This window comes from Marmota flaviventris, chromosome 5 (genome assembly GCF_047511675.1).
Source record: "Marmota flaviventris isolate mMarFla1 chromosome 5, mMarFla1.hap1, whole genome shotgun sequence".
Taxonomy (NCBI): domain Eukaryota; kingdom Metazoa; phylum Chordata; class Mammalia; order Rodentia; family Sciuridae; genus Marmota; species Marmota flaviventris.
In genome coordinates this window covers 153677511-153692299 of record NC_092502.1, presented here as the reverse complement: position 1 = coordinate 153692299, position 14789 = coordinate 153677511, and the positions used below count along the sequence as shown (strand labels likewise).

General features: G+C 41.3%; 1 protein-coding gene across 2 annotated transcripts in view; it reads left to right on the top strand.

Moving 5' to 3' along the window:
* Trio (trio Rho guanine nucleotide exchange factor) overlaps positions 1-14789 on the top strand; it is a 333690-nt gene that overhangs the window by 251942 nt on the left and 66959 nt on the right. For both annotated transcript variants that reach the window (XM_027950370.3, XM_071612702.1), the window contains exon 34: positions 87-330. In XM_027950370.3, the coding sequence (XP_027806171.1) occupies positions 87-330 (244 nt within the window). The remainder of the gene's footprint in view (positions 1-86; positions 331-14789) is intronic.

Sequence of the window (14789 nt, the reverse complement as noted above, 5' to 3'; positions counted from 1 at the left end):
AAATCCTAGCTGAGTTCACAGCCCTGCCCGTGAAGGATCAGTGGCTTGTGCTGCTGACCTGTCCCTCTTCCTCTGTCCCTCCCCAGCTCTCAGGTGGCTGTGAGCTGACAGTGGTGATTCACGACTTCACGGCCTGCAACAGTAACGAGCTCACCATCCGGCGCGGCCAAACAGTGGAGGTTTTGGAGCGGCCACATGACAAGCCTGACTGGTGCCTGGTGCGCACCACGGACCGGTCCCCCGCAGCGGAAGGCCTGGTGCCCTGCGGCTCTCTGTGCATTGCCCACTCCAGAAGTAGCATGGAGATGGAGGGCATCTTCAATCACAAAGGTAGGAATCAGGAGGCCAAGGGAAAGGACGCTGGAGCCTTTGTCTGCCATTCTTGCTGCCTGCTCGTATGTGTACTCCTGGTCAGTCATGCCGTCAATAGTTATCAGTCTGCCTGGGTAATTCTGAACCATCAGGAGTGAGAATAGAAGTGAGGATTTTACCTGTTAACTCAGGAATTAGAAGTGATCTCATTTCCCAAGGTGTTGTAATAAGATTAGGCATCAGCTTAGAGGAAAAAGTGGTACTGCTCTTTGGGGGCCAGTGTCATTCATAAATGAAGAAAGAAGAGAAGAAGGCAGTGCTCTCCTTTAGGTGTGCTAAAATCACCTGCTTCTACCTAATTAAAATTACTTAATTTTTTTACTTTTTAAAGCATGGCTACTGGGACATTTTGGTATGGAAATAATAGGTAAGAAAGGTGAGACCATACTCAACCTCTCCTTAATTAGGATTTCACGACATGGATATTTTTTTAATTTTTTAAAATTTATTTATTTTTTGCATTAAATTCTAGGAGATCAAACATGCAGCCCTGAGAGCTTAACCAGTCCATTATCTCAGGACATCCCAGATTCCCCAGCTGCCTTCATGGAGAGGGAATGGAGCTGGGTCCTGTGAGGCAAGACCTCACTAGATATCTCTCGTGCAGAGCTTTACTACTGACAGGAGAGGCAACTTTTGGAGGACATGCTTTTAATCTGGAGTACGAGGGCATATGAACAAAAGCAGCATTTGGCATGTTATAGTATTCCCTTCGAGTACTATAATTGGAACAGGACTGCTCCTCTGTGTGTATCTATATGGATCCATGACAGGTTCTGATTGATAGTATAAGAATTTTTATTCCAAATGCCCACTGTGGCAGGTGCGAGACAGATATGGTTGCTAAGCCCTTGAAATGTGGCTGGATTGAGCTATAAAGTACACTGCAGGTATAAAGTATGCTGGATTTTTGTGCAAAAAAAAATGTCATTTTACAGTCATTACACATGAAAATAATGTATTTCAGAGTGGGTTAAATAAGATTTATTAGTAAAATTATCTACTACTTCTACTTTTTAAAGCATGGCTACTAGAACATTTTGGTTCACATATTCAGGTTGTAGTATATTTCTGTTGGATGGTGCTCATTGACTGTTTTTATTATAGTGAAAGCAACCAGTACTTCAGCCCTTTGAAGAAACTGTAACATCTACAAAAGTACAGAGTAGATAATGTCATACACTTGAACCACACTATGTCCTCATCATTTTTCTGCAGTACTGGTGAATGGACGTTTCTCCCAGATTCAGGGTATCTGTGGTTTGTTTTCCCTTCCTGAGAGAGCATCGCTATACTCTTGCATATTTGTTTTCTGTTAATTTTAGGACATTCCAGTGGCTCCCTTCACTTCCTCTGTGCCCTTCTCACATCCATCAGGACAAGGTCTGGGCCACTCTCCAGCTGCCACGAGTGTAATCTCATTCCCTTGAGCTAAATGAAGCTGCATAAGATGCCACTACCCACTAACTCACCTCATGAATGATAGGCCAGCTGTGATCTGGACTCCTTACAGCCGAATATGAACTTATTGTCACCTTAGTAAAATACAAGAATAAGCCTATTATTTCTCCTGGGATGTGGAGAAAAAGGCAGAGAATTTTCAGATTTTGGCTAAAAGTCGTGGTTCCGATTTCCTTTCTGGCAAAATTGCTATGTGTAGTGCATGTTGGGCTTCACAACAGGGCGCTGGAGTTCAGATGGAGGTCTGTGCTACACTGTGTCTCTCAGCCCACTGCCAGGGTGTCTAAACTTGCATAACATATTAAGTCCATGAGTTTGAGTTGGAAAAAAAAAGCACAGCTTATTTCCTTAAGTTAATCTATCTCCCCGAGGAGCCTGGTGAACTTGAGCATGCTACAAATAGACTTGTTCTGAAGATTCCTTTTTATGTGTGCCTTTCCCATAGCGTGTTCCTTGCTTCCTGGTGTTCTCAATTGCAAGCTAGCTGAGGAGAAGGAACTAAGTGTTTACCATACTTGACTTTGTCCTGAAAACTGATGGAGGTTGGTTATTGCTTGTTCTTAAGTTGCAGTGCCATGTCGCTTTTTTCTCTGACATTCTGTGATGTTCTAACAAACACCTAAAAAATTACTTCTTTCCCTCACAAACCTGATCCTTACCAAGAAGGGGTTTCTTCAGGACTTAAGACTGTTATGAACAACAGTCTGCATTTAAGGGCTCAGGTATTCATTTCCTTTTGCTTCTTTATTTTCCCCCTATAATGTAAGGAAACATGGAATAATCTATTCTCTTCAGTGTTAGGACTTGGGCAGTGACAAGACAGTAAGTCAAGGGAGGGAAAATCAACCTTCAGCCTTTTTGACGAACACTGTGGCAGAGAATCCTCTCCAGTTTCAAGCCCAGGAATCAGACATCCTTGGCCAGTGTCGCTGTCTAGGATTCTAGAGTCCTTCATCAAAGAGTCAGGGCAACAAGGAATAAAGATATAGGAATGAAATCAAAAAGGACAAAGAGATTCACCTGAGGCCTCTGCCACCTTGGGAAGCAGGAGGCCTTGATTTGTTTCCACTCCACCATAGCCCATCCCCTCTGCTTCTTCCTGTTCTGTACCTGCCACTGTGATTTGCAGTGTATTGGTGTGTGCTGAGCTGTTGACACCTGCTGCCCTTATGCATCTGCTCACCTGATACCTCATTTGGATTCCCCTTTCATTGTAAGAACTGTTATGGGCTTGCAGGATATGACAGTGAGCAAGGAAAATACTTCCCCTTCTTTCATAAAACTCAGTCTGCATTATTCTTGGGACTGAGTCAGACCCTTGGCAGTGTTAGATCAGCAAATGGTCTTGCATTTCGTATACCTTAATATTTCTGACATGAAGATATGGTCATTACATATATGTTTCTCATCACTCTTAATCTCTAAAAATAGTTTCATTAATGTCTCTAATTCTTACTGTTCTGACTTTGTGATAAGGAAGAAGGAACACATTCCCAATCTCTAGTTCCAAAATTTTCTCAGCTTTCATGCCTTAGTCAGTTTTTCATAACTTTCTTGTCAAACAACTTAGTTCCATAAATTTTAATTGCAAAAACCATACCTGTTAAGGTCAAATATCTCTTTGCTTGTGAATAATAAGCTATTTAAAGGATTACAATAATTATAAATTTTCATATCACCCAAGAAAGGCCCAGTAGACACAGTGAGTGGTACCCAGGTTCCCCTGGTGATTCTGAAGCCTGGCTAGACCTGGAAGTCTGTTAGGCAGTGAGAATGTTCAGGATTCATGATGACCGGGTGTTTTTTATTTTGTCATACCTAGATCCCTTAAGGTGATTTGGGTGGAGAATAAAAACACAGGTTACTTAAAATTAAAAAATTTAATTACACAGTTTGTTTTTTTAGGAAAATGTATTTGTGTCTGAAAGTAGACTCCATCCTGAATATTATTCCATTAAGAAAGCCTTTCCATTTTGTGGAAATGGAAAGATTATTTTGGCAGGCTGCTCTTCAAGCATTCTGTGTAAACAGTCATGGTGTTTGATAGTCCCTCTGGCCTCGCTCTGACTGCCCTTCTTTCTCACAGTATCTTAGTCTCAAGTTCAGCAGGTGAATTTGGATCTGATGGACCTTTTAGGATATCAAATAAAGGTCCCAACTCTCCTGTTGGTTTGCGTAGATAAGGCCTTATCCAATTTATGTCTCCTAATAACTTTTGAAAGTCGTTAAGTGATTTGAGTTGATCTACTCGTATTTGAATTTTTGGTGGACGGACCATGGTTGAGGATAATAGAACTCCTAAATAATTAATTGGAAAATTTAATTGTACTTTATCTATTGCTATCTCTAGATTATAATTTTTTAATAAGTTTGTAAGTGTGGCATAACATTCTAGCAATGTGTTTTTATCTTTGTGTGCTAATAATACATCATCCATATAGTGAAATATTTGTAGTTCAGGATTTTGATTTCTAAGTGGCTGGATTACTTTGTTAATATAAATTTGACACATAGTTGGGCTGTTAGCCATGCCTTGAGGGAGTACTTTCCATTCATATCTCTGATCAGGACCTTCATGATTCAGTGCAGGGATAGTAAATGCAAAACGTGGACTATCCTCAGGATGAATTGGAATTGAAAAAAAACAATCTTTAATATCTATAACTAAAACATACCAGGTTTTTGGCAAAGCAGACAATTGAGGAATCCCCGATTGAGCAGGTCCCATAATAACCATTTCATTATTAATGGCTCTTAAATCTTGCAGTAATCTCCATTTACCAGATTTCTTTTTGATGACAAAAATGGGAGTATTATGGGGAGATACAGAAGGTTGTATATGTCCTTCTGCTAATTGTTATTTGACCAGGTCATGGGCTGCTTGTATCTTTTCTTTAGTCAGGGGCCACTGAGGAACCCATACTGGTCTTTCTGATTTCCAAGTAATTTTTATTGTCTCAGTGGCCCTTTCTGAAAATCCAACCCATGTCTGTCTGTTCCTTGATCTATTTGTATTGGTGCTGCTATACCTTGTTCTTATTTTTCTAATCTTTTTCCTTTCCTAAAACCTTGTCTAGTCATAATAGTGGGTGAATTTTGGTTGATGTTATTTGTTAATGTCAAACCTAATTGATCTAGGACATCTCATCCCCATAAATTTACAGGAAGATGATCCAATACATATGGCTGTATAGTTCCTTCACATCTTTCAGGATCCTTCCAATCTAATACCATTGCACTTCTATGGGGATTAGTCGCCACTCCTAGGCCTCGAAGCGTTTGAGTGGCTTGTTGTAATGGCCAATGTTTTGGCCATTCTTGATGAGAGATGATGCTAAGGTCTGCGCCTGTATCCAGTAGCCCATTAAATTCATGTCCTTGAATATTTAGTTTTAGCATGGGGCGAGAATCTAAATTTAAAGAAAGCATAGCCCAATCTACACCTGTGGAGCCTAATCCCTTGGAACCTCTTTCTACAGCACAACTGGAAAATTTATCATGTAGGCTGGGTATTATTAGTAACTGTGCTATTCTATCTCCTGGTGAAATTACTGATATACCCTTTGGAGAACTGGCTATAATTTTTATTTCACCTTCATAGTCGGGATCAATTACCCCAGGACTTATCATAAGTCCTTTTAGAGTAGAAGAGCTGCATCCCAATAATAAGCCTACTGTTCCTTTGGGAAGAGGTCCTTTTACCCCTGAGGGAATGATTTGAACTCCCATTTCTGGAGTTAGTACTGCTCTGGGGGAGGCGCAGATGTCCAACCCTGCGCTCCCTCTGGTTTGTCTGATGAGGGATCTGATGGACAATGTGTCCTGGGCACTACCCTGATGGGGTTGCTGGGTTCCTCCAGTGCTCCGTATATTTGTGGTTTTGGGCCCCGGAGCATTGGGCCCCCCTGTCCATTTTTTGGCAACGGAGCCCGATGCCTTTCTCCACAATATCGTGGATAAACACCTGGTCCTTGTTCATTTTTTGATAATGGAGTACCCTCTATGGTGGTTTGAGAATGGCATTCATTAGCCCAATGTCTCCCTCTACGGCATCGTGGGCAAATACCCGGTATTCTACTCCTTTGATACCTAGTTTTGTTAAACCCTCCTCCTATGGGGCAATTCCTTTTAAAATGTCCTGTTTGTTCACAATTGTAGCATGTTCTTGGCCTGGCATCTAAAGCCTGTTTTACTGCAGCTGCCACAATTTGCCCTTGTTCATTAATGTCTCTGGCATCTAAAGCCTGTTTTACTGCAGCTGCCACGACTTGCTCTTGTTCATTAATGTCTCTACATAATTTAATATATGTGTTTAAATCTTCATGTTTCCATGGTGTAATGATATCTCTGCACCAACGATTCGCTTGGTCATAAGCCAGTTGTTTTATTAATGGCATTGCCACTTGTCAAAAGAAACGAACTTTATTTTTAGAACCACACACGCCAAACAAAAAAGCTCCTCAGGAAAACCTTCAGAGCCCAACTGCCACCACCGGCTTCCCACAAGCCTCTCCACCTCCCCCACTCCTCCTGCTCTTGAGGCCTATTGGCTGGGTCACGTGGGCAGAGCCAAAAAAGTCCCCCAATGAGCAGCTCCGTGGTCTGAAAGGGCAGGGAAACAGCCCAATGAGCATCACCGCAGAGGAGCCAATCAGTTGGCAGCTAGAAGTTGCTGGGGCCGCTGTGAGCCAATCATCAGCTGGCAGCTGGAAGTTTGCTGGCAGCTGGAAGTTTGCTGGGGCCCCTTCGGCTGTGGCTCTCAACATCTAATCTCAGTTATTCCTACTGATTTTTCCCTTCCATTGTCTCAACTTGTGGAATTTTTATCCATTTTCTATTCTTGGTCACAAAAAGTTAACAGGAATATCAGAAATGTTTCTATTTCTGATGAGGCCAATTCAGAGCACCCCTTTGCTTTATACCACCCAAGTCTGAGTTGTTGATTCTTTGGCTTCACAGCCAAGAATTGTCATGCACAATAGTCCCTGAGTGTCCAGCTCTAGGGAAACATTGCAGGAGCAGGGCAGAGGCACTCCTAGAGGTGGTGGGTCAGAACTGAAAGCAATATAGAATTGTTGCTATCATTGACCTGGCCAAGTAGTGACAGCAACATTTTGCAGGGTGAGTGGTAAAGCAGAGCATGAATCTTTTTTACCCTGTTGCAGTTTTTTTAATGAAATGTGCATCAGTCCTAGGAGGTCCATATGCTGTACTCACTGGCTTTTTGCATCTGAAAAACTGCTGGATGCCTGTGTACATACACTGCCTGCTTGTGTCTTGCCTGCTTCACGGTGTGGTATGTTGGGTCACTCTCCAGCCCCGACACTTTGCGAAAATGCAGCTTTAAGAAAAGACCTTTCTATGGTAAGGATGGCATTTATGATTGAAGCCTTTCGAAGGATCTTTCTGAGCTTGTCACCTTGCTCTTGGCCTGAGTTTTGATCCTACCTCTGACTTTGGTGACATCCCTGGGCTGGGATAGAGTTAAGGCCCTTGCCAACTCTGACATTCTACATTTACATTTCTTAGAAAGTTTTTTTGAATAAAAATTCACATTCAAAACTTCCGCTTTTACCTATTGCCAACCCACAATGAGGTAGCAGATGCTGTTTTTGCCAGTGCTTTGATATATCTGGAAGGAGATGCCTACTTACAAAAATCAGCCTTCACCTCTCTAAAAGCTATTTATAATCATAAAGTTTTTTTCCCCCTTTGGATAGTATGAGCTTCAGTACCTGCATATCATTTTGAAGGAGGTAAAAGAATGATTTATTTACAGCAAACAGGAAAAACAAGGAATACAAGCATGAGAAATAAAGCCTCGCCTTCTGGTGACTTGAACCTTGAAATCCAGGAACTATAACTCAGCACCCTATATTTTACTGTGGTAAAATGTATCCCCAAAACAGTTTCAGGGTTTTTGCCTTGCTGTATGTAACTCCTACACATCTAAATCAGGTCTCAGGCATGGCCATGTTGGCTTCAGTCACTGGAGAGGAGACACAGAGATTACACTTGTAAATGCAGTGATACATGATTTTTTTTCAATTAAATGAGGCATGTTCTTTAATCCACGTTTTAAAAAAAAAGAGATTTTCATTTGAAACTATCTGAAATGTGCATTGTTCTCTGTGCTCTGGGCCGCCTTCTTGACTCTCCACAAGCGCTCTCCCAGGAATTTCTTGCCCATCCTGTTCGCCTGACCTCCCGCACTCACTTGCCCTCTCTCAGCACACCTAAAACATTAAACCCCATCATAGGACTCTTACTGAGATTTCTTCAATAACTTTCCAGTTTCCTAGCATGTCTTACCAGGCCTTGCATCTCACATGTGTGTGCACACACTCATGTACATGCATGACCCATATGCACACAGTCTCTCCCCTTGTCCTGTGCAGCAGGTAGCTGAAGAGGGTTGTTTTCCACTCACTGCCCCCTCCTTAGAGTCCTTATGCCATCTCACCAAAAAACAAAATATGAAGGAGAAAAAGTAATTTATCCAGTGAGTCTGTTGAGGTGAGGAGAGAACAGAATAAATTTTTGCCTAGTTAACAAGTATTTCAACATAAACACTAGCATCAGGGTAACCTAAAAAGGACAGTCTTGGTTAAGTGGGAGCTCCAGTGACGATTGAGGACCTACAAGGAAAACTCATTGAAAGTACTTGAATAGATTTTAACAGGTATGGTGGCTGCAGATATATATGTAGTGCTAAACTTATAATATGATGGAGGAACTACAGAGAAGCACTAAGATTATAGAACCCATTAAATACAGCACTGAAACCTCAGTACACTGAAGAAATGGACCTAGGCCTAGTGAGTCATTGGAGGCCCCTGTCATTGGAGGGAGCACTGTCTCAGCAGAGGTATTGATGGCGCAAAGCAGAGCAGTCTGTACTCTATCAAGTTCTCTGTGTGTTTGTTCTTTTTGCTTTTACTTTAAACTTTTATACTCTTTGTTGATGTATTTACTGTGGCCATTACTTATAAAGTTAAGAAATAGCAACACTATTTATGCCAGGGACTACTCCTTAGACTCACTCATAATTTCTTAAAGGAATGAATGACCTCAGGCCCTATTCCTGGAGGCTATCAGACCTGCATCTCATTCTAATAGGCAAACTACTTAGTGTGACCACTGTGTGAATATAAACTAAGGGTATGTGCTATTAAGGCCCAAATCTGAGCCCCGTTGTCCCACTCCAGGGACATTTTCCTCATCTGACCCCTCCCCATAACTCCCTGACTAAAGTCTGGCCCTGTAAGAGCTCTGCCTGCTTGCTTGTGTACCCCCCTCCACCCCTCCCTGATGTAGGATGATGTCAGATCATCCCTTAGCTCCTATACTCCTTCATCCCCATGTTGTACAGTTGAGAGCAGGTGATAGGACTTTTGGTTTGCAGATGATAGACAGAACTTAGAAGGTCACCAGATAAGTCCCACCTCAAGAGGCTGCACCCAGGCCTTACCTCCTGCACTCACAGCTACATCCCAGCATGGAAGATGCACAAAAGGCTGTTTTCCCCTCAGAATACAAGTAGTTACCAAAGACTGCCCTGCTCTCATCCACACCCCTTTATCAGTTTTCCAGACAGCATCAGCCCTTCATCAGCACAGTGCAGTTGACAGCAAAGCACCTATCCTTGGAGTAGAAGCCTCGCCCCTTCTTGCAGGCCTGTGGCCTCATCCTCTGCTCTTCCCTAGTCAGACGTCAGGATAGAGATGTCCAGCATCAGTGACTTCTCAGAGTTAGGTTTATTGAGTCTGAAGTGACACACAGTAGATCCAGACTGAGCCATGGACAATAGGCTCATGTCCCCTTTTGGAGCCTTTTTTTATGTGAGGCAGATCCATGCCACACACCCAGATTCCCAGGCTTCCATATCCTGGGAAAACCGTTTAAACAAGGATAGCACATGGGCCACCAGCACTCATTCCCCTACCACCCAAAAAAAGCACCAGCTTTGCAGAGACCACGGTGTTTCTCTACCTCTTTAAAAGTCTGGCCAAACCTGGAGTTCCCCAACCCAAGGCCTCCAGCATATCACCAAACATATTGCACATTTCAGATGACGTGGCTTTTTATTTGTTCACTTCAAATGTGGTCTTTCCTAGATCATGAAATGGTCAGCCCAAAAAGTGAATCTTAAGTTTCTGATTTCAAATGAGATGTGAAACTGCTTATGGCTTTTAATTGACCTAATAATTCTTCAGAAAATGTAGGGTATTAAAAGGGCTATAATGACATTTAAAAGTTTAGTTGAATATATTGTGATTCAGTTGTATTTAGACATTTGCTTCAAGCCAAACTGCCACACACCCCAGGCACAATAAAGCACAGTCATTTCAAACGTATCTGCCCACGTATTCTTAAAATATATATATAAAATGGAAGGTCCACATACAGTTTTTTAAATTAGCTTGGAGAAGAGCAATTTTATTCTGTTTGAACAGCTGCTAATGTAAATCCCTGTGGGAAGAAAATCTGAGAAACATGGAATCTCACTAGGAATTAAAAACAAAAGCATTGTCCCTCTCCTGAGCACTGTGTATCCAAGACTCAGCAATCAGCCCCACACCTGTGATTAAGGAGTGTTTTCTGTGGAGCATGTAATTATGGAGCCACACAAGTGGCTCCATTATTCTGTTGAATACTTCATGTTTGAGGTATTTTCACATTCCAACTTACTTTAAACTATTTATTAAAACAGGAAAAAAACATGAACAGGTATTGACTATCCATATTAGATCATCACAAAATTATATATACGACAAAGTCATAAACAATGAGAAAGTGTCTTCACACACTTGCTTCAAATGGCCTGGAGTGACTTAGGGAAAGCAGTGGGATTGGCAGAGGAGCTGGATGGGGACCATGGAGCCTGCCAGTGCAGGTGCAGGACCAGGGGCCTGTTCTCTCTCTCTGGAAGCTGAACTCTGTAAACAGCTCATTGCTGACATTGGAAGATATCAGACTGTGCTGTGTGTTAGACAAAACTAAAGAATCCCCTTTACATTTATTCTCTCTAATTAGCATTTACAGAGCTGTGAAAAAGTTATAGAGAGATGATGTACTTGGTTCACAAGTTCATTGTGCTGTTTTTCATTAAGAATTTGAAGTGAGGGTTGGGGATGTGGCTTAGTGATAGAGAACTTGTCTAGAATGCACAGGGCCCTAGGCTCAATCCCCAGTACTGCAAAAAGAAATAAAGAATTTGATGTAAATTTATGGAGAGAAACAATTGTACTTTCTATCCAAGAAGGTTTGTACTTGGTTCTTGATGGAGTTTAATAGACATGGCTCTGAGGGCTTTTGATAAAACAGCAGCCACACATACCCATTGAGAAGTATGCGCCAGCTTGGCTTGGCTTCTGTGTTCCTCTAGATTTTGTGTTCCTAGAGCTTACTCTTTCCAATAATCAGAATTTTGATAGATTTGGCTGTGGGTCCAGATAGTTGAACTTAAATGGCCAAAGTAGGGAAAGGACTGTTTAGTCAGCTTTTTGCTACTGTGACTAGAAGACCTGACAAGAACACTTATAGAGGAGGAAAAGTTACTTGAAGGCTCACAGTTTGAGAGGTCTTAGTCCAAAGACAGCTGGCTTCTTTCCTCTGGGGTCCAGGTGCAACAAGACATCATGGCAGAAGAGCCTGATCAAGAAACAGAGAGAGTACCCCTTACCAAGACAAAATGTTAACCCCAAAGGCACACCCCCAGGGACCCACTCCTCCAGTTCACACCCCACCTGCTTACATTTACCACCAAGTTAATCCCTATCAGAGGATTCATGCACTAATTTGGTTGAATCTCTTATAACCCAATCGTTTCATCTCTAAACATGTGAGCTTTTAGGGGAGACTTCATAGCTAAACCATAACAGGACCTTAGAGATTCTGGCTAATTCTGAAGCAGTGGGCTCTGCAAGGCTTGAGTCACGTGTCCTTGAACAAATCTGAGGTGAGCTCTGGGATCTATTACCACAGCATTGTACATAGATACAAAATTTTTATGTTTAGTTTCAGAGACCCCACTCACATTCAGAATTTTTTCTCTTAAAGAGGAGAAAAACCAAATTTTAAGTCTTATAACTTATTTTGAGGTATTTCACAAGGTTCAAAAGAAAACATGAAGAGGTATAATCTGAGAAGTTCACTTTCCACAGTCCCATTTGCTATGTGTAGATAAGCCTTTTTATTTCTAACTTATCTTTCCAGTCTTTTATTAAGCAAATACTAACAAGTGAATATGTATTCATTTCTCCCCCTTCTTTGCCCCTGACTTTTATCATTTGACTCATTCATACAGGGACTTGCCTCATTCTTCTTTATGGATATACCAAACTCCTTGTGTGCACAGATCGTAGTTCATTAAGTACTGCTCTGCACAGGGACACTTACTGTTTCCAGTATGTTAACTGTTAAAAACAGTGCTACTTTGTACTTGTATCATTTGGTTAAGCTGCAGATATAGCTATGAGATGGAATTATAGAAGAAGAATTGATGGATTAAAAGGAAAAAAAAAACTCTTGGGATAAAAAGTCATCTGAATCATAAATTAATTGGACCAGTAAAAATCACAACAAAACATAACATTTACTTTAATATATATTTTTAATTCAAAAAGAGCCATGGCATTTGAGTTGTACTGAATCCCTGTGTTCTCTAACTTTATTTTCCCCACATAGAAAAAATATATTATCCCCTCTAAATGGATCACTATTTAAAATCATTCATTATGTATGTATAAAATCATGAGTGTGACTCCTGTGAGGCAAGCTTTTGATGAACATTTTCCTACAGAACAGGAGCATGTAGTAAAATATTTATTTTAATAATATTTCTCAAAAATTTTTGTATTTTCATTGTAGATTTAGTCTAAGAAGGTGCAAAATGGAATCTCTCCACAAAAAGTAACTGGTGAGAAGTATCCTCCTCCTCTTCCACATGTATGTAAAAATAGCTTGTGAGACTGGGGATCTGGCCAACTGGGAGGGCATTTGTCTAGCCAACACCTGGCCCTGGTTTCAGTCCTTAGCACCACAAATACATACATACGTAGATACATGCATGCAGCTTTTGTGGTACCATTGTTTGGCCTTCCATCCATACAAAGTTGCTTGTACATCCAGCTACATCATTGCCTGCAGGAAATACATTCATAAGACAGTGCCATCTGTGGCTCTTTCATTCCTTCTGTAACGACACTATTGAAGGATTTAAGTGGGCTCCAAAACGGATGTGGAGGATGGGCTGGCAGTGAGTACAAGTGGCAAGAAGGCTGACCCCTGAGTTCTCTTGCTCCACTTCTGCTGTTTGTTCAGATTCAGGCAGAACTGCCTTGGAGTCTTCAGAGGTCCTTCAGGGTCTGAACTGTGACCTGACCAATAGTGCCTAGAAAACTATGAGCAGCTTGGTCCTTCAACATTGCTGACTATTCAAGTGGCCATCATTTTCCAAAACTTTTCTAGACGAGCATAGGACAGGGGATGGAGTGTGTTTTATTATTTGAAGGGCCCTTTAAAACATTTAAAAGGACAGTAAACAGGTTCATTTCTTGCCTGCATTGCAAGATAGTTCTGGAATACTTTATTACTTTAAGTTGTCAAGAAATGTAGACTTCTGTATTTGCCTTCATCCTTTCCCCCACTCTTTTTTTTTTTTATTTTTTATTTAATGAGCTTGTAGAACTTTATACTGGAAGGAAAAAATATAAAAAGCTATTTTCTTAGATGGCTTAAAAATAATTAGACCATTTCAGTCCTGGATTATGGAGCAAATTGGTATCAGATGGATAGGAGGAGGGTATATAAGTTTGCTAAAATGCCACAAGCAGGATGGCTCAAACCACAGAATTTTATTCTCCCATAATTCTGGATTCCAGAAGTGTAGGATCAAGGGGTCAGAAAGGTCAATTACTTATGAGACCCCAGGCCTTGGATTGCAAATAATCACCCTCTTCCTATCCCCTCATGTAATCATTCCTGGTGTCTGTGTGTCCAAATTTCTCTTCTTGTGGGGACACCTGTCATATTGGATGCGTCCTAAGAGTCTTGTTTTAAATCACTTCTTGAAGACTTTATCTCCAAATATAGTAACTTTTTGAGGTCCTAAGGTCACAACTTTAGTATAGAATTTGAAAAGACCTTTTAAGCCCATACAAGGGATTGTTTGAGCCTTAGAAAAGGAATAGTAATAACAGGTAGAATGTGCTGAGATCTGTCTTAGTGTGCCAAGCACTGTGCTGCTTTCTCTACATTTCATCTTCAGGCTCACCCCTGTGGAAGTGTGTATGCCTCAGTCTTTATAAGAAGATGGAAGCGCAGAGAAATTTAGTAACTTAGCCAAGCTTATTAAGTGATATGAAATGAAACTTTACAAAGAGCAGGTACTACCCTTGTGCAACTTGCTCTGAACCAGTAGGAAAGAACCTTTGGTCTAAAAAGGCAGCTAAAACCTCTCTCCTCAGGCAACAAACCTAGTTGCCTGAGGCCAGATGTCATTTGTGGAAGAGCTGATTGCAGAAGCTGGTATCTGAGGCCCTCTGCTCCAAGATTATTGGCCTCCCTATAGCTTTATACATCCCTGAGAGCCACAGTCCCTCAGCTATCCATCTCCATGAAAAGGATCTGTTTTTAGCTTTCTGATTCGAATTATGATACGATAATTCCAAATGCCTTCTATTGCCCAGAGATGTTTTCTTATGGAAATCTGTCTTTTTCTTCTCTTTGGGCCGCTTCTTTCCTCCAATTAGTCACAGAAGTTTACTGTCTATGGGCTTGTTTTGAGTACGTGAGTGCAAGAACCCATCACAAGTAAAAACCATTTTTTATTTCTCAGTTTGTAACTTTTTTGCAAGAATAAAAGGGTTTTGCTTCAGAGCCCTTATCTGCCCTTTTTGCTGAAATCAAAATCAGCTGCTTGATCTCCCTAGCTCTTTCTTGAAAGAGCTGGA